Below are 19739 nucleotides of genomic sequence, written 5' to 3'. Positions count from 1 at the left end.
AATGCTTGCTGCCCTATGAGGGAGTTGTTGGCCAGTTGTTGCAGTGTCTATGTGTTCATTGAAGCTGTTCTCGAGAACTCAGTTTCAGTTCTTTCACAAGTTTGTGCTGAATTGGTGTATTTTATTTTTGTGTGGAATAAAGGTTTTGCTTTTTTGATGAAACGCTGCTGGGTTTTACAATTTTTGCAGTAACTGAGTATTTACTCATCGGTATAGCTTGTTTATGAATTAGGAACAGGACTGGTCTTCCTTGCACAAGGTAGTTTAAGCCTATGTTTTAGCCATCTTTTGTCACTCCTCATCCTCCTCCTCATCCTCACCCTCACCTCAGCTTTCTGTAGAAGATTATTCCTGTCTTTCATGTTTAGTGCCAAATTCCTCCAATTCTGAAATCCAAACAAAAGTTAAAAAAAAAACATGTACAAAAAGAACTAGAAAAATCATAACAGCTGAAAGAGATGAATGAGGTCCGGAGCTTTACATCAAAAGTTACATAACAGCCAAAAGGAGTTCCAGCTTATGAGAAATTTATGCAGTAATACAGATGGTTCCATCTTGAATGGTGATGAATCAATATGTGTACCATGGATTTAACACTTTGGCCAACTGCTGAATGAGGGTTTAGCTGAGAACCAAGGAATCTTACTATCTGTACACAAGGAACTCAAAAACAGAGGAACCAGCACCAAATGCTGAGGAAATGGAGGCAGCCACTACGAAGGTGAAGAATAATATGGGCCCAGGGATGGATTTAATACAAACAGAACTGGTACAAAAGGCAGGAAAGGAATTTTTCAAACATTTTCACAAGCTGCAATTAATATTTTGATAGAGTAAAGTATTCCTGATGGAAGGAACAGAGGTATTCTCAACAGACAAGAAAGACGGTGTCATGATGTGCTCTAGCTATACAGGGATTTGCCTATTCTACGAGGGTTGTTTTCTAAGTAAGGGCCGTTTGCGCGTATAGTCCCGTAGTTCATGCGGACGCCGCAACAAGCCACCGCGCCACTTGCTGGCACCCTTCCCATTCACACTGATGCAAGTTGCAGCTCTGTAGCTGATGTGTACACATCGCTGTGCTACTTTATAATGTTTACGATTATTGAATCGCCCGCCGCATGTGAGATACGGTCAGTGATACTTTTTTTGACTGCGAGAAGCCTATCAGCTGCAGAAATTCATCGTCAGTTAACAGAAGTTTATGGCTTGAATGCAATGAGTGAAGGTAAAGTGCGTCAATGGGCTAAAGAGTTTAAAAATGGCCGCCAAAACGTCCATGACGAAGAACGCTCAGGCCGGCCCTCTGTGATCACTGATGATTTGGTGGCTGCAGTCGAAACAAAGATTTGTGAGGACAGAAGATTCACAATTTCCACTCTTTCTTTGGAATTTCCACAAGTTTCAAGATCGGTTTTGTACAAAATTGTGCCTGAAAACCTAAACTTTAAGAAACTGTGTTCTCGGTGGGTACCCAGACTCCTCAAAGAGGACCACAAAGGGAAGAGATTTGCCACTTCATTGGACTTTTTGATTCATTACGAGGAAGAAGAGGATGACATGTTGCGTCAAATTGTCACTGGAGATGAAACATGGGTATCCCATATCACTCCTGAAAGCAAGCGACAATCGATGGAATGGCGACACACAACCTCACCTGTCAAGGTCAAAGCCAAACAGACACTGTCAAAGCACAAGATTGTGGCAACTGTGTTCTGGGACCGGCGCGGTGTTTTGCTAGTGGACTTTATGCCACGAGGAACGACAATCAACTCAGATGCCTACTGTGCAACTCTAAAGAAGCTCCGCAGAGCAATTCAAAACAAAAGATGCAGCATGCTGACAAAAGGAGTTTTGCTCCTGCACGATAACGCTAGGCCTCACACCTCTCAAAAGACTCGGGATTTGATTGATTCTTTTGGCTGGGAAGTTTTGGACCATGCACCATACAGCCCCGACCTTGCTCCTAGCGATTTTCACCTTTTCTGGTACCTGAAACACCATCTTGGCGGGCAGCGCTTCAATGACGAAAGTGGCCATGAACTCTTGGCTGTCGGAGCAGGCGGCTGAATTCTTTGAAGAGGGAATTAAAAACTTAGTTGTACGGTATGACAAGTGCTTAAATAAACAAGGCAACTATGTAGAAAAAATAGGTAAGTGTAGAATCAGAAAATAAAAGATTTTTTTACAAAAGTATTTGTATCTTTTTTTAAAAATAAAAACGGCCCTTACTTAAAAAACAACCCTCGTATGTTGCATATAAAATATTATCCAACATACCCTATAGTAGGCTTTCACTCTACATTGCAAATGCTGTTGATGACTTATCAATATGGATTTTGTCAAGGAATATCTGCTGTTGACCAGATCTTCATGATATAGTAGATACTAGAAAATTATAAGGGATTTGGTATTGATACACATCACCTCCTTATAGACTTCATGTCAGACTATGAAAGTATTGACAGAAGGAAGCTGTACACAGGAATGGAAGAGTTTGATATTCCTAATAAATTGATCACTTTAAGGTTGTAAGAGATGCTAGCACTAATACAAGGCAGATTATCCTGTACAAATCAGTTCAGGTGCTGGAATATGCAGATGATATTGATAGAATTGTAGTAATTATAGGAAGACCAAGAGCAATGAAAGAAGCCTTTACAAGTTTTGAAATATCTGCTAGAAAGATAAACCTACAGATAAATCAAGCAAAATCTGAGTACAAGGCATGTTCAGAAAGTACGTGTACTAGATGTTTATCTATTTTTTAGAAAAAAAGTATTTGAAGGAAAAAATAGGATATTGTTGATACATTTGTTGACTACTTTTCTACATAATCACCACCCCATTCAGTGCATATGGTGAGCCTTGGAACAAGCTTCTTTATGCCTTCCTCATAGAACTCTCCTGCAACCTCCTTTCACCACTGCTCGTCAGCTGGAAATTTAATTCCACTCATTTATCTTCAGCGAGGTGAAAAGACGATGATCTGAAGGCACCAAGTCAGGAGAAGATGGCGGATGGCTCAAAACATATCAACCAATTGAGTTCAAGAGTGCCTTGGTAGCTAAAGCTGTGTAACAACAAGCTTTATTATGCAACAAGCACACTGCTTTTATCAGCAATTCTCTCCTTTTGTTTTGAATACTCCTTTTAAGTTTTTTTAGAGTCTCACAATACACTCCTGGAAATGGAAAAAGAACACATTGACACCGGTGTGTCAGACCCACCGTACTTGCTCCGGACACTGCGAGAGGGCTGTACAAGCAATGATCACACGCACGGTACAGCGGACACACCAGGAACCGCGGTGTTGGCCGTCGAATGGCGCTAGCTGCGCAGCATTTGTGCACCGCCACCGTCAGTGTCAGCCAGTTTGCCGTGGCATACGGAGCTCCATCGCAGTCTTTAACACTGGTAGCATGCCGCGACAGCATGGATGTGAACCGTATGTGCAGCTGACGGACTTTGAGCGAGGGCGTATAGTGGGCATGCGGGAGGCCGGGTGGACGTACCGCCGAATTGCTCAACACGTGGGCCGTGAGGTCTCCACAGTACATCGATGTTGTCGCCAGTGGTCGGCGGAAGGTGCACGTGCCCATCGACCTGGGACCGGACCGCAGCGACGCACAGATGCACGCCAAGACCGTAGGATCCTACGCAGTGCCGTAGGGGACCGCACCGCCACTTCCCAGCAAATTAGGGACACGGTTGCTCCTGGGGTATCGGCGAGGACCATTCGCAACCGTCTCCATGAAGCTGGGCTACGGTCCTGCACACCGTTAGGCCGTCTTCCGCTCACGCCCCAACATCGTGCAGCCCGCCTCCTGTGGTGTCGCGACATGCGTGAATGGAGGGACGAATGGAGACGTGTCGTCTTCAGCGATGAGAGTCGCTTCTGCCTTGGTGCCAATGATGGTCGTATGCGTGTTTGGCGCCGTGCAGATGAGCGCCACAATCAGGACTGCATACGACCGAGGCACACAGGGCCAACACCCGGCATCATGGTGTGGGGAGCGATCTCCTACACTGGCCGTACATCACTGGTGATCGTCGAGGGGACACTGAATAGTGCACGGTACATCCAAACCGTCATCGAACCCATCGTTCTACCATTCCTAGACCAGCAAGGGAACTTGCTGTTCCAACAGGACAATGCACGTCCGCATGTATCCCGTGCCACCCAACGTGCTCTAGAAGGTGTAAGTCAACTACCCTGGCCAGCAAGATCTCCGGATCTGTCCCCCATTGAGCACGTTTGGGACTGGATGAAGCGTCGTCTCATGCGGTCTGCACGTCCAGCACGAACGCTGGCCCAACTGAGGCGTCAGGTGGAAATGGCATGGCAAGCCGTTCCACAGGACTACATCCAGCATCTCTACGATCGTCTCCATGGGAGAATAGCAGCCTGCATTGCTGCGAAAGGTGGATATACACTGTACTAGTGCCGACATTGTGCATGCTCTGTTGCCTGTGTCTATGTGCCTGTGGTTCTGTCAGTGTGATCATGTGATGTATCTGACCCCAGGAATGTGTCAATAAAGTTTCCCCTTCCTGGGACAATGAATTCACGGTGTTCTTATTTCAATTTCCAGGAGTGTATAACTGTATACTGATGGTCTCCCATTGATGCCAAAATAAGACCAACATTGTGCCTTGTCAGTCTTGAAACAATGAAGCCACGACTTTATTGCTTGAAATTGTGGTTTTGAATGTTTTGGCAGATGGGGAACAATTGTCATTTTGTCCCAGGCATGTAATTAACCTCTTGTCACAACACAGCCCGGAAAATTCTCACCTTCTAATTCAAAGCTCATATCGGTCGCTGTACACTTACTTTCTGAACATGCCTCATATATGCCTTTAACTAAGAAAGATTATCCTAGTGAACCTAAATGAAAAGAAACTGGTTCACATAAGTTTGGTGCTATATGTAGTTTCACTTACCGTGGATCAGAGGTAAACTTTAAGAACAATGTTAGCCCTAAAATCCAAAAGTGAATATTGTTTGCCAACAAGTGTTACCATGGCCTCAGAAACCATCCGATATTGAAGCTAATGTTCAGAAAAACTGAAGTTACAATGTATAAAGCTTTAGTGAAGCCAGTGCTAACATATTCTGTTGAAACATTTTAAAAAATTTGATGAAAAGTGATTAGGAATATTTGAAAGTGAGGTCTTTAGAAAAATTCTTGGGCCAGTAGAAAAATGGTGTCTGGAGAATGAGGTTAAACAATTATTTATATAATATTTTATGAACCAGATATTGATAACAATCAACAGGGTACATACTGAGATCTAACAACAGAATGATTTAAAAACATGTTCAATGCAGCACCTGATGAAACCAAGAAAGTTGACAAACCAAAGCTAAGATGGGAGGAATGTGTCAGCGAGGACATAATGAAAACTGGAATGCATAATTGGAGGAATTTGGCACTGAACATGAAACACAGGAATAATCTTCTACAGAAACCCAAGGCACAAAAAAAGCTGTAGTGTCGATGATGATGCTGATGGTGGTGATTATGATGATGATGATGATGATGATGATGATGATGATGATGATGATGAGGAGGAGGAGGAGGAGTGACAAAAGATTGCTAAACATAGGCTTAAACTACCTTGTACAAGGAAGATCAACCATCTTCCTAATTTAAAAACAAGCTATACTAGAGAGTAAATACTCAACTACTGCAAAAATTGTAAAACCCAGCAGTGTCTCATCAAAAAAGCAAAACCTTTATTCCACACAAAAATAAAATACACTAAAAATGCAAAAACCAACTTGGATAATTACTGAACACCAGTTAGCACAACTTTGTGGAAGAACTGAAATTGAGTTCTCAATAACAGCTGTGACAAACACATGGATCCCACAACAACTGGATAACAATTCCCCCATAGGACAGCAAACATTACAGCTGTTAATAATATGAGGGCAGTTCAATAAGTAATGCAACACATTTTTTTTCTCGGCCAATTTTGGTTGAAAAAACCGGAAATTTCTTGTGGAATATTTTCAAACATTTCCGCTTCGTCTCGTATAGTTTCATTGACTTCCGACAGGTGGCAGCGCTGTACGGAGCTGTTAAAATGGCGTCTGTAACGGATGTGCGTTGCAAACAACGGGCAGTGATCGAGTTTCTTTTGGCGGAAAACCAGGGCATCTCAGATATTCATAGACGCTTGCAGAATGTCTACAGTGATCTGGCAGTGGACAAAAGCACGGTGAGTCATTGGGCAAAGCATGTGTCATCATCGCCGCAAGGTCAAGCAAGACTGTCTGATCTCCCGCGTGCGGGCCGGCCGTGCACAGCTGTGACTCCTGCAATGGCGGAGCGTGCGAACACACTCGTTCGAGATGATCGACGGATCATCATCAAACAACTCAGTGCTCAACTTGACATCTCTGTTGGTAGTGCTGTCACAATTGTTCACCAGTTGGGATATTCAAAGGTTTGTTCCCGCTGGGTCCCTCGTTGTCTAACCGAACACCATAAAGAGCAAAGGAGAACCATCTGTGCGGAATTGCTTGCTCGTCATGTGGCTGAGGATGACAATTTATTGTCAAAGATTGTTATAGGCGATGAAACATGGGTTCATCACTTCGAACCTGAAACAAAATGGCAATCAATGGAGTGGCGCCACACCCACTCCCCTACCAAGAAAAAGTTTAAAGCCATACCCTCAGCCGGTAAAGTCATGGTTACAGTCTTCTGGGACGCTGAAGGGGTTATTCTGTTCGATGTCCTTCCCCATGGTCAAATGATCAACTCTGAAGTGTATTGTGCTACTCTTCAGAAATTGAAGAAACGACTTCAGCGTGTTCGTAGGCACAAAAATCTGAACGAACTTCTCCTTTTTCATGACAACGCAAGACCTCACACAAGTCTTTGCACCCGAGAGGAGCTCACAAAACTTCAGTGGACTGTTCTTCCTCATGCACCCTACAGCCCCGATCTCGCACCGTCGGATTTCCATATGTTTGGCCCAATGAAGGACGCAATCCGTGGGAGGCACTACACGGATGATGAAGAAGTTATTGATGCAGTACGACGTTGGCTCCGACATCGACCAGTGGAATGGTACCGTGCAGGCATAGAGGCCCTCATTTCAAGGTGGCGTATGGCCGTAGCATTGAATGGAGATTATGTTGAAAAATAGTGTTGTGTAGCTAAAAGATTGGGGAATAACCTGGTGTATTTCAATGCTGAATAAAACAACCCCTGTTTCAGAAAAAAATGTGTTGCATTACTTATTGAACTGCCCTCGTAATTCCAATAATAAAGGCTGCATTTGATGTAGTCAAGCAGATACTGTAGGACCGATACCGACAGACAGACAGACATTAGTTTCAGAAATAAAATCACTAACAAGATTCTTGAACCATCATATTACTAAAAGCTGGTACTTATTTAGGCATGTGAGTGTGTGTATCAAAGCAATGAAATTTGCAAGTGTCACTAGTATAAAAACTGATATAATCAAAATATCCTGTTCAAACATTCTGGAGAAGGCCTTGACTTTGACCATAAAATTCTAAGACATTAATGGCACCTTTCTTCAATGAATGGAATTCATAACAGTTAGCAGATGGATCACACACACTGACTGAACCATAGGAATAAAACTAAATCTTGAGTGAAGAATGTATCCTCAAATATCTTTATTTATTCCTCTCTTAAAATAATCTTCTCAAATCATTTCATTGCTGTACAGTAGACATGTCAAGATTTAAAATTAGAAACAGTTTTTGAAGAGTAATAGAATAGTTTATATTATTTTAATACTGCTACACAAATACATACTGCAGTTTTCAGTATACAAAAATAAAATGTTTAATTCCCTTGTTGAAACTGTGAAACTGACCTCAATGAATTCTTGCACCAGAAGAGTGGATTAATCTTTTCAGTGACCCAAGTTCCATGTTTAATATATTAGTACATTTTATTTTATTGTAATTTTAATCATCATATATACTCTTGACATTTGGGAGTAGAATTTTAAGTGGCATATCAGGAGTTGAAAACGCCTCCTGTGACAAGTGCTGTAGTTGTGGTGAAAAAGAAAGAGTTTACTGTACGCTGATTTTTGCACAGGAATAATGCCATCTCCTCATACTTGTAAATGAAGGGAATACATAGTATTTAATCTTTTAACAGGGGTCAACAGGATATCCATTGTCTGGCAACACACATGCTCCTAATTATTCTCTTTTGTAACACAAGGAGTCTGATAACATTTGTTGAATTTCCCCAGGAGATTATGCCACAATGAATAATTGACTCATAGTAGACTACCATTCTGGCGTCTATGTTTGTGGCAACTGCCAAAATACACATTGCAAATACTGATCTATTAAATTTATTTGCTATATGGTCAATGTGTACCTTCCAATTTAGATTTTTATCAATATTAAGGCCTTAGAATGTAAAATGATTTGCTTCTGTGATATCCTGATTATTGCAAGTTACCTTTATTTCATTCTCTTCTAATGATTTAGCTTCTAATTGCATCATTTTGGTTTTAGTTACATTTAGTTTTAGTCCATTTAGATGGAACCAAGATTAAATTTTATGTGGAGTATTTTTTACACTTTCAGGAACTTTTTCAGTTACCTCAGAGCTGATGCATCACCAGCAGATAAAACTGAATGAAGATCAATAGCGTGTGGTAGGTCGTTTATGTTGAAAAGGAACAGAGACACACCCAATATTGAACTTTATGAGACTCCTTGGAAAATCGTTTTCAAGTTTTTCAGTAATTTCTTTAATTTGAAGTTACAATTACTCCTTTTTCCTTTCTGTTAGGAAAGAGTTGAACCACTGTAAAGCAATGTCCCTAATTCTATATAGGTGTAATTTGTGGAGACATAGGGAGTGCTTCACTGAATCAAAGGCTTTGTCAGATCACAGAATATTCCTGTGATCTTTTCACCCTTATCTAATGTGGATCATAATTTTTGAGTAAACTCATTGACAGCAATTAAAGTGATTTTTTCCCTGTTGGAATGCAAACTGTTTTTTTAATGTATGTCATTTGAAGTAATAATTTTTTGAATTTGTTTTGCTGCAACCTTTTCAAAAACTGTACAGAAGACAACAGAAGAGAGAAAGGGCAGTAATTCCCCATATCTTCTGTCAATCCCTTTTCAAATAATAGTTTCATCTCGGCATATTTCAGTACATCTGGAAAACATCTCTACTCAAAAGATTGATTTATAATAACTGCCAGGGGTTGTGAAATGATATTATACATATTCTTGATTAGAGAAGTGGGTATTTCATCCCATACACATGGGGATTTCTTTCTTAAAGACAATATTTCATTTTACACATCCCTTTGGGTGATTTTTTTTTTTTTTTTTTCAAACTCTTTACAGGGTGTATTCTGGTTATTTCCCAAACTTATAAAATTTGCTTTTTCTCGATAGGCTCCAATATCTATACCACACCTTTTCAGAAAAACTGTTGACACAATTTGACATCTCAATAGGGTTTATTGTAACATTATTTTGAAATTTAATTACATTTATGAATTTTTATTGACTATGAAGTGGCATTCAGAAACAAATGTTTACTTGTGACATAAGGATACAGACTATGGATCCAAACTAAGCCATCTAAGACAATGTATAAAGTAGCTGATATGGTTAACTATATGGTTCATAGCAAACTTTTTGAATCTTAATCTCCTGATAATTCATAGCAAGCAATAATATATCATCTGCATCAGAAGTAGGAATTAATAACAAGACACAAAATGAAACAATGTGTATCAAAATCTTTAGTGTTCTGCTCCATAGCCAGCTACGAGGGGGTTATCAAAAATTAAACAGGAAATTAATTGCATAATGAATCTTTCACTGTGCAATTGAAACTGTTTCCTGATCTACGACTTGAACATGCATCTAGCTTTTCATGGCAATGCTCTTACCTGCTGCACTACCCAAGCACATACTGTGCACCAGACCAGTACTCAAACATTGAACCTTGCCTCTCACATGTAATGGAAGCAATTTTCCACTTTTTACACCTTTAAGTAACTCACATCATGAAGACTGGAAGACCAAGGTTTGGGATTATTTTGCATACATCCACTCCCTGCAGTCTAAAGAAACTACAGTATTCTGATGTGATAACTTAGATATTTTCATTGTTCCAGAGCCTGCCACTTTCTCGGCATGTGCTTGAATGTTTGCAGTGAATAATAAACATGCGCTTCAGGTGTACTGTGGTTTACACAGCCACAATACAAGCCACAAAAATGATTTCCATGCATGTTTGAGAATGAGGATTTGCATTTTGTTGTACAGGTTACTAACAGAATTAAGTAGAAATAACTGGGAAGACACTGGACAATGAGATTGCAATTCGAATGTCATTTCCAACAGTAACAACAGGTGCCTCAATCAGCACTGTTATCCAACAGAGTGTTACTGTGAGAAACAAATCAAATAGGAATAGAAGAACATTGCACACCTAGAAAAAGGCCCTATGACAACTACACTGTTTGGTCACAATGATGAGAAGTATAGCACCTGTGTCAATCTAATTTAGATAGGAAAAGAAAAAAAGTAAAATTTTGCAAAATTAGAATGTTCACTCAGTCCCACTATTCAATGTACATTTATGGAATACAAAATGAGAGCATTATCAAGGGCACACAGTAGATGAGCAATTATTTCCTAGCAATATTCTAACAACACCACAAATTCAGATTTCCTGTAAGTCAGGGAAAACTACATTAAAAGCCAAAAAAGGACAGCCAACATCTACAATCAACATATCTTTTGCTGAAAGGAGAGCTTTGTGTAATACAGAAAATTATCTCTAAACAAAACCTGAAGAGGCTCCACAGGAAGTAATGTACTGTTCTTCATGGGGTTATTAGAAAAAGATACTAAATTCCCTGATAACAGCAGCAATGAGAGATATGATAATATATTGATATCATTGGCCACTAATTTCAATGATTTCTTCTTAAGATTAGCTGCAAACATAAGGAGACAGAATTGGAGCATTTGAAGTAATCAATGGATTTGCTTGTACAATAATTCCCTAGTCCATCAGCTGATATCAGTAACAAGAGATTACAAAAATAATTAGGTTGCTGGAACAAGTAATACAATGTGCTGTGATGGTATTTCTACATCTACATATACACCCCGTAAACCATGATATGATGTCTGGCAGAGGGTACCCTGCACCACAGTTAGCTGTTTCCTTTCTTGTTCCACTCGCAGATAGAGTGAGAAAAAAACAACTATGTATATGCTTCTATATTAACCCCAATTTCTTGATCTTATCTTTGTGGTTCCTACGCTAAATGTATATTGCTGTAGTAGGATTGTTCTGCAGTCAGCTTCAAATGCCGGTTTTCTAAACTTTCTCAGTAGCGTTCTTTGAAATCAATGTCTTCTTCCCTCCAGGGATTCTTACTTGAGCTCTCGAAGCATATCTATAACTCTTTCATGTTGATCGAACTTACTGGTAACAAATCTTGCAGCTCGCCTCTGAATTGCTTTGATATCTTCTTTCAATCTGACCTGGTGTGGATCCCAAACACTTGAACATTACTCAAGACTATGTCACACTAGCATCCTATATGCAGTCTCCTTTGCAGATGACCTACACTTTCCTAAAATTGACTATTTGCCTTCTACACTTTCCTAAAATTCTCCCAATAAACCAAAATCGACCATTTGCCTTCCCTACCACAATTCTGACATGCTCATTAAATTTCATATTACTTTGATATGTTAGGCCCAGGTATTTAAATGGCATGACTGTGTCAAGCAGGACACTACCACATCCATATCTACATCTACATACCGTGAGGAGCAAGGCAGAGGGTACATTCCATTGTACTGGTTATTAGGGTTTCTTCCTGTTCCATTCATGTGTGGAGCAAGGGAAGGTTGAATGCCTCTGCGCATGCAATAATTATTCTAATCTTATTCTCACAATTCCCATGTGAGCGACATGTAGGGGGTTGTAATATATCCCTAGAGTAATAATTTAAAGCCAATTCCTGAAAAATCATTAACAGACTTTTTTGGGATAGTTTAAGGCTGACTTCAAGAGTATGTCATTTCACATCCTTCAGCATCTCTGTGACACTCTCCTATGAATTAAACAAACCTGTGACCATTCATTCTGTCATTCTCTGTACATATTCAATATCCCCTGTTAGTCCTCTCTGGTAAGGGTCCCACACACTTGAGCAGTAGTCTAGAATGGGTCACACGAGTGACTTGTAAGCAATCTCTTTAGGAGACTGACTGGTTTATTGGTAGAGTACTGGGACAGTGCAAAGTTACCACCTAGCTTACCCGCAACTGTACCTATGTCATCATTCCATACTGTATCCGAACATTACGAGTTTGTTTTTCTACTCATGTGCATCAACTTACATTTTTCTACATTAAGAGCTAGCTGCCATGCATCATACCAACTAGAAATTTTGTCTAGGGCATCTTATGTAAACATACAGTCACTTACCCTTGCCATCTTCTGTACACAACATCATCAGTGAAAACAGGCAAACTGACCATTCTGTCTGCCAGATAAACCAAAGTACTAAACTCTTGTGCCAACTTCACTGTGCCACTCAAAAAAGTTACCTCCCACTAAAAGTGTGCAAAAGTGACTCTAAATCTCACAAAAGATGATTCCTCATGGTCATTTCTGTATTTTTTTTTACATACTAAAATGGTTAAACCCTTAAGCACAGTCAGTTTGTAAGAAGTAATTATTAAGTTGCTTCAAAATGATAATGAGATGCTGAAAACAGTACATTTAATGCTAAAACAAGTAAATGATAAACTAGTTAGTGACAGAAAATCCTGCCCGTGTGTGTGGAAAACAACCAATTACTGAGCAACGTCATACAGTGAATAATATTAGCAGACTCATACATGTCATACACTTAATAATATTAGAGAACTCTGTCCGTGAAACAGCAAGGGATAAATATAAATAGGAAACAGTTACCTATAGTAAAAAAGGCATACGTGTAAAGTGAAACAAAGAAAGGAGGTAACAAAAATGAATTCTCCTTAACAGATTATTCTTAGTTAAAAATGTTATTGTGCCAACTGTACAGTCAACGTTCAACTTGGAATCCAATAAATCAGCTAACCAAACATTTTAAAAACATACTGAGTGTGAAAATTAGTATAGTCAAAAATGCTAACAAAATTACAAGTTGGCCTCCTGCCAACTACAGATGTGCTTTAATCCACATGGACACAAACTCCATCTGTAGTTGCAGTGACGTAGAAATCTTGACTGAAACAAGAAATCTGATTAAATCAATGAAAATTGTGTACACAACCTCTAGGCTGGTAATTTGTGGCATTATTCACAAAAGATCAGCAAGTGATACGTCAATGGAAAAAAATAAAGGCTCTAGGAAACACTGCAACAGACTTGGGAAAGTCTTCATTCACTCTCAAGTTTTTACATGATAAATGTTTGGTGAAAGGGGGACTACACCTAAACTGGTTAAACTCTGTGAACTTTAGTAAAATGTTCATAGATGTGTGTAAAATCCAAAAAGGCAAGGGAAACTGATTAATTCCGATTGCGGCGACAAAGCAAAGGTACAAACAGCAAATAAAAAGAACAGATACCAAAGGCAGGATGCACCTGAAATTATACACAAAACAAACATTCTCTGCTGATGCACTGAAATATCAATAGCTTAACAGCAGAAGTACCAAACATTAAATATTCTTAAACTGATGAATGTAATATTGTGCTTTCAGAATCTGTAAATTTCAAAATAATGTGCCTAAATGAACACTGGTTAACAGAAGATCATGTACAAGTTCTATGTCCATATACTGGGGACAAACTGCAGTCTGTATTTGTGTAGCAGTATCTCAGAAATGTACACCACAGGATAGTGAGAAGATCAAAGGAGAAAAACCTATTGCTACCAGGAGTAACAGCATAAGTGTTAAAACCAGAAAGGGAATCATTCCCCAGTCAACATGACACAGGAGATTAACAAAACAAGAACAAAGTGCATGAAGCAGCAAATCTGTAACAGTAATCTTTCATTCACAGAGGTACAGGAAAAAATAACATAGCTAATAAAAATACTGTGAGTCATAATTTCAGACCAAAGATTTTACATCAAAAAGTGCAGTATGCAGCAAGTGAAGTAGGAGTAGTTCTACTGTAGGTAACTGATGAGCTGCCAAACATATTAATAAAGACGAAACAGAACATGAAAGAAAATTAAAAAATTGCACATATATGAACAAACCACAAATTTCTTTAGATTTAGATACAAGAATGGAGGAGTTACTATATATGTATACAGTAATATGAGTAACAGTGTACTGTATCTATTTGTAGATTGTAATGAAATCTTTTTAGCTTTCACAATTTCGCCACCAGCATTTTTCATTTCAAAAGTTATTGCGTCATTACCAAGGGTTCTTCCCCTTTCTACGTGCTGAATAGATATCCCTACTACTCCACTCACACAGTCAATTATCTTCATGTTTATTTTCTTAAGTTCACTATAAATAGATTTTTCAGAAATCTTCAAACACTCCTAATAAGGTCTCCTACTTCATCGTAACAGTGGCATTTAATGTGTTCATGATTTCACTCTCACAATATCACTCGTCAGTAAGTTACTTTTAATTCTTATCTCTTCTTCAACTGTCTCGTGTTATCAAAAATTCTGTTTTGTTTGTTCCTTTTTGCTCCTATACATCTCTAGTTATTTTCAATATAATAGTTGCTGAAGCAATTTTTGTGTTCCTCAGAACCATAAACCTATTTGATGTGCATTTTCAACTTCTCGGAGCGTAATGAATAGCCCATTATATTTCGGGCATGCAGCCATGCAAATAAAATTTCATGCACTGATATTTCAGCCGCATATCGTCCGGCCATCCTCAGAATGAGTCACAAGACTGACAACAAGATGCCAAACATGGGCTTATATGCTCCACTGCAGCGGTACTGCTTATGCAGGTCACAAATTCTGGTTGGCAGCAAAGAAACACGCTTACGCGTACAAACATTCAATTGGCTTATCGATGTGTGATCGGTGGCGGTGACACCATGACGACTTCTCTGCAGTTTAATTACCCCAAGAGCCGGATTCCATGTTTTGTCCAAATTAAAACCATTATCTCCATTTATTAAATTATTGGCTAATCTAATCTCTATAGCTTCCTTGAAGACAGATTCCCAAAAGGAAGAGGTGGATGTTAAAGTCCTCACATCACGGTAATTCATGGAATGACCTGTAGCAATACGAAGTTCGGCCACAGCTGACTTGTCTGGCTGTAATAAGCATGTGTATCTTTGATGTTCCACACATCTCTCGTGAACGGTGCATGTTGTTTGACCTATGTATGACTTCTCACAATTTCCGTAAGGAATCTGATATGGATATTGCTCTCTTGAGTTAGTGTTATTTTCAGTACCTTTAGGTGTTTGTAATTTTCTGATCACAGAGCTGTTTACCATTACTTTATAACTGAAACTACAATGTGTCCAAAATAAATGAGAGCATTGAATGAATGATATTTTTTAACGATCTACAATAAGCTGTACTGTTACTCCCGTAAAGTATGCTAGCAAACAATTATTGCTAATTCTAATTCTAGTGGAATACACTGAGAAGAACTAAATGTACATTCTGAACACATTTTATCAAGAGAAACCCAAGCAGAAAATGTACACTGAAAGGACAAAATGGTATTAAAAGGAAGATTTGAATTTCTAGTGACCAGAGGCTTAGCAAACTAATAAAATTGATCGTTAAGTTAGTAAGATCTGAACTCAATAAACCCAAATTTATTTTCATTGATCAAAAAATTAGTTAGAAAAGCAGAATAGCACCAATATTAACAAATAGGTTTATAGTCCATTACATTTTGGGCATGCAGCCACATAAAAGCACATGTTCAAATAAGGCCATAATGTTCTTATCAAAATGTTGGCCAATAAGAGATAAAGAGCCCTTTAAAGGTACCTTGGTGTATAATGATACCACATCAAAACTTAGCAGCACATCCGTACTATTTAGCCTGACATTGCTAAGTCTCTGGGTAAAATCCATAGAATTACGAATGTGGTGACTACATTTTCCTACCAACTGTTTTAATAAGGAAGCTCAATATTTGGCAGCAAAATACGTTGGTGAACCAATAGTGCTCATTATAGGTCTCATAGACAAGTCCTATTAGACGCTCATCCTTGCCCATCTTGTGAACTTTAGGAAGACCATAAAACTTGATGACTTTCTTTATTCATGGAAGACTTCAAGGACAAGGCACTGGACTCAGCAAGTTTTAAACCAATGGTCTCCTGGAGGTACACGTGATGAATTACATCGATTTCTTGAGCATTTGAATTCCATCCATGCTAGCATCAAATTTACTATGGAAATAGAAAAAGATGGCTGCCTACCCTTTTTGGATGTTGTCATTCACCATAATGTTGATGACACATTAGGACATGCGTGTATCAGAAATCAACACACACAAATCTATATCTTCATGCCAGTAGCTGCCTTTACCCTTCACAGATCGTAGGTGTCCTCAAGACCTTAGTGCATACGACACACTGAATATCCGATAATGGCAATTTGCAAGAAGAGCTCACATACCTCAAAAGCATTTTTAAATCAAATGGACGTTCTCCACAACAGATTCGTAGAGCATTCAATGCAAAACCTAGAATATGGGGAAGAAGATAGTAAGTCCTTCAGATCTAGTGCATTTTTGCCCTTATTGGGTGCTCTTTCCTCGAAGATAGGCCGTATTCTTGAGAAACACTGTGCTAAAGTGATCTTCCGGCCCCCCATGAAGATTGCAGCTTTACTCGGCGCTGTGAATGACGATTTACAGCTTCATAAAGTGGGTAACTGCAGATTTCCTTCTTAGAAAGTGACCTAATTCTCTCAATTAACAACTTCAAATACTTACTGCATTGAAGTGGTTTTAATTCATTACATATATCTAATTCTGATCAGCCTTATTTTTACCAAACACAATCATCATTATGATTCCATCACATTTCCCTGGAAATATGTTTGTGCAGTGCATACACAGTAAATACAAACACTTTCATTCATGAAACCTCCTGGAAGATTTAAATTGGGTGCTAGACAGAGACTTGAACTTGGGACCTTTGCCTTTCCCGGCAAGTGCTCTACCGTCTGCGCTATCCAAGCACAACTCACACCCTGTTGTCATAGCTTTACTTCTGCCAGTACCTAGTCTACCACCTTCCGAACTTCACAGAAGGTCTCCTGCAAGATTAGACTAATTCTTTCTGCACTGTTTATGAGAATGTGCTGTACTGCTGAAAAGAAAGACAAATACCATCCAGGTCACTTTTTTAAGAAAAAATAAACATCACTCTACTGAAAAAATTTCAACTGAATTAACCAAACTATTTTGGTTACAAGCTTTCTGTAATTTCCAGATTCTTAAGAGGCTTCACTCAAAACTAGCAATTTACTGAATATATCGTTCAATAAGTTATACCGCACAAATTTATTTTCATTGTGACAGTATTAATATGATTAGTGATTTCAATGTATGCCGAAGCCCCGTTAGAACTCCTCAAATGTACTCCTCTCAACTGCAGTTTTAACAATCTGCTTACTTTGTGTTATATTAATACATATAATATTAGTTATACCTGCTCTTCGGTGGAAGCAAGATAGTTGTAGATCAGTGGATAGGATATCTGGTCATTTTGTCGAAAATTTGGTGGCGATTCAACAAATTTATGACTTCCTCCTGTTGATACATAGCACTGAGATTGTGGTGGCTGGTTTGCAATTGGAAAATGAAGAGATGGCTGTGACAAAGGCTTTCTGTCAGTATCTGGACTGACCCTGAAATAAAATGCAAAATTAATTTACTTCGGTAAACAATCAACATTACCTCACATTAATCAATTTCTTGTGTCAGATCCACTGAATTACACAAGTAACAAGGATTGTGGATTGTGTTATTTCCAAATTATATTTATTGTACACAGTATGTTCGTTTTGATATGACTGCCTACTTGGAAGGAGAGTGTAATTAGGGAATGTGTTTATTGTTTTACTTGCCACACATGAACTTTAGTGTCATTTCAGTGTTGGTGTGTGAAAGCAACTGAAAAATTCTGTTCATCACATTACAAGTAGCAATGTTTGTTAAAAAATTGTATGAAGCGTAATAATGTTCTAGAAATAGGACTCAGTACTTATTGCAGCACAAAAAAATTTTTTCCTTAAAAAATTCGTCTGTAATCAAATAAACATTAAGCTACTAATAGCAAATAAACAGCAGCCACACAGTGAACCTGAGGAGGCAACAGTTTTATTTTATCTTAATTTATTTAATTTTTTTCAGTGTAGTGGCATCCTTACTAACTTGTGTGATCCAACTTACGCGACACTAGCAAACCTGATAATGCTTTGCAATTGCTAAATATGTATGCAACCTATTTCTCCCCCTGTCTCTGTCCATGCCCTCCTTCCCCTTCTCTTTGTCATAGCTTCAATGACAGTATTTCTCTTGCAATTAATAGTACTGATGGCTGTATCACAGATCTCTCCATTTGCAAGGAAACAATAATGAAATGTTGGCAATACAAAAAATTTTAAGTTGGCTAACTTCGTATATTTTCATTCAATAATTTGCTTTGGAACAATGTTGTTGGAGAAGAAGCCAAGCAGTGCAGTTGCCGTAATCTAGTGATTATGATACTAGATTGTTGCATGGAGGGTCCCGAGTTCAAAACTCACCTGAACTGAAAAAATTTAATTTCTATATTCAGTTCAAGTACATCCTAGAAGTATCCACAAATGGCAAGAAGCATTGTACTGGAATGTTCTGTAGCTGTATATATACCATATGTATTCTGGCCAGAGGCAGTTCGCTCTGTGCTCTTGTATGTACAAGTGCTGAGTAAACGTTCGATGAGTGAAGTTAGTGTTTGTCATTTATCTACTTAAACCTTCCTCTACGTGACATTATTCTGGTGGAGACGCTGGGTATCAGAACTTGTGATACCGCACATCATCGACAACACAGTGCCTCCCATCAGGCCTTGACAGAGCCGCCGTTTGGGTGGCAAGAAACCTGAGTTTGAGCCATATTCAACAGATCGCAATCTATCAGAGACAGAAGAAGAAGAAGAAGAAGAAGAAGACTTCACGATGACAGCAATTGTGTGCCACCACAAGACATCCTTCCGCATTCTCTGGTGATGATGGCCAAGATCCAAACAAGTGGCTAAAGGTATATGAGCATATAGCCAAATTTAACAAATTGGATGACACCGTGTGTTTGGCTAACGTATTTTTCTACTTGGAGGGCATTGCCAAGCAATGGTATGAGAACAATGAGGAGAAGTTCACAAGCTGGGAAGTATTCCAGGTGGAACTGCACAAGTATTTCGGCGACACGCAATGACAGAAGTGCAAGGCTGAAGATTAATTTAAGTGCAGGGCACAGCATCCAGGAGAAACGACAGCATCCTATGTTCAAGACGTCTTGGAGCTGTGTAAAATAGTGGATCCTCCAATGAAGGAGGAAGGTAAGGTTGCTCATTTCATGAATGGTGTTGCTGAGGACATGTATCGGGCCCTACTCCTGAAGGAGGCTTCGACAGCAGACGACTTCATAAAATGGTGCCAGTATATTGAGATAATGCATCAAAAAAGAATTACATACGAGAAGTTTGAACGGCTTCCAA

The 19739-nt window shown here is 39.0% G+C and overlaps 1 protein-coding gene across 1 annotated transcript in view; it reads right to left on the bottom strand.

Moving 5' to 3' along the window:
- LOC124716989 overlaps positions 1 to 19739 on the bottom strand; it is a 229569-nt gene that overhangs the window by 73612 nt on the left and 136218 nt on the right. Inside the window, exon 5 of the mRNA XM_047243616.1 lies at positions 17688 to 17886. Coding sequence (XP_047099572.1) covers positions 17688 to 17886 — 199 coding nt within the window. The remainder of the gene's footprint in view (positions 1 to 17687; positions 17887 to 19739) is intronic.

This window comes from Schistocerca piceifrons, chromosome 1, assembly GCF_021461385.2.
Source record: "Schistocerca piceifrons isolate TAMUIC-IGC-003096 chromosome 1, iqSchPice1.1, whole genome shotgun sequence".
Taxonomy (NCBI): Eukaryota; Metazoa; Arthropoda; class Insecta; order Orthoptera; family Acrididae; genus Schistocerca; species Schistocerca piceifrons.
The sequence above is the reverse complement of the archived record's forward strand: the minus strand, read 5'-3'. Positions and strand labels throughout refer to the sequence as shown.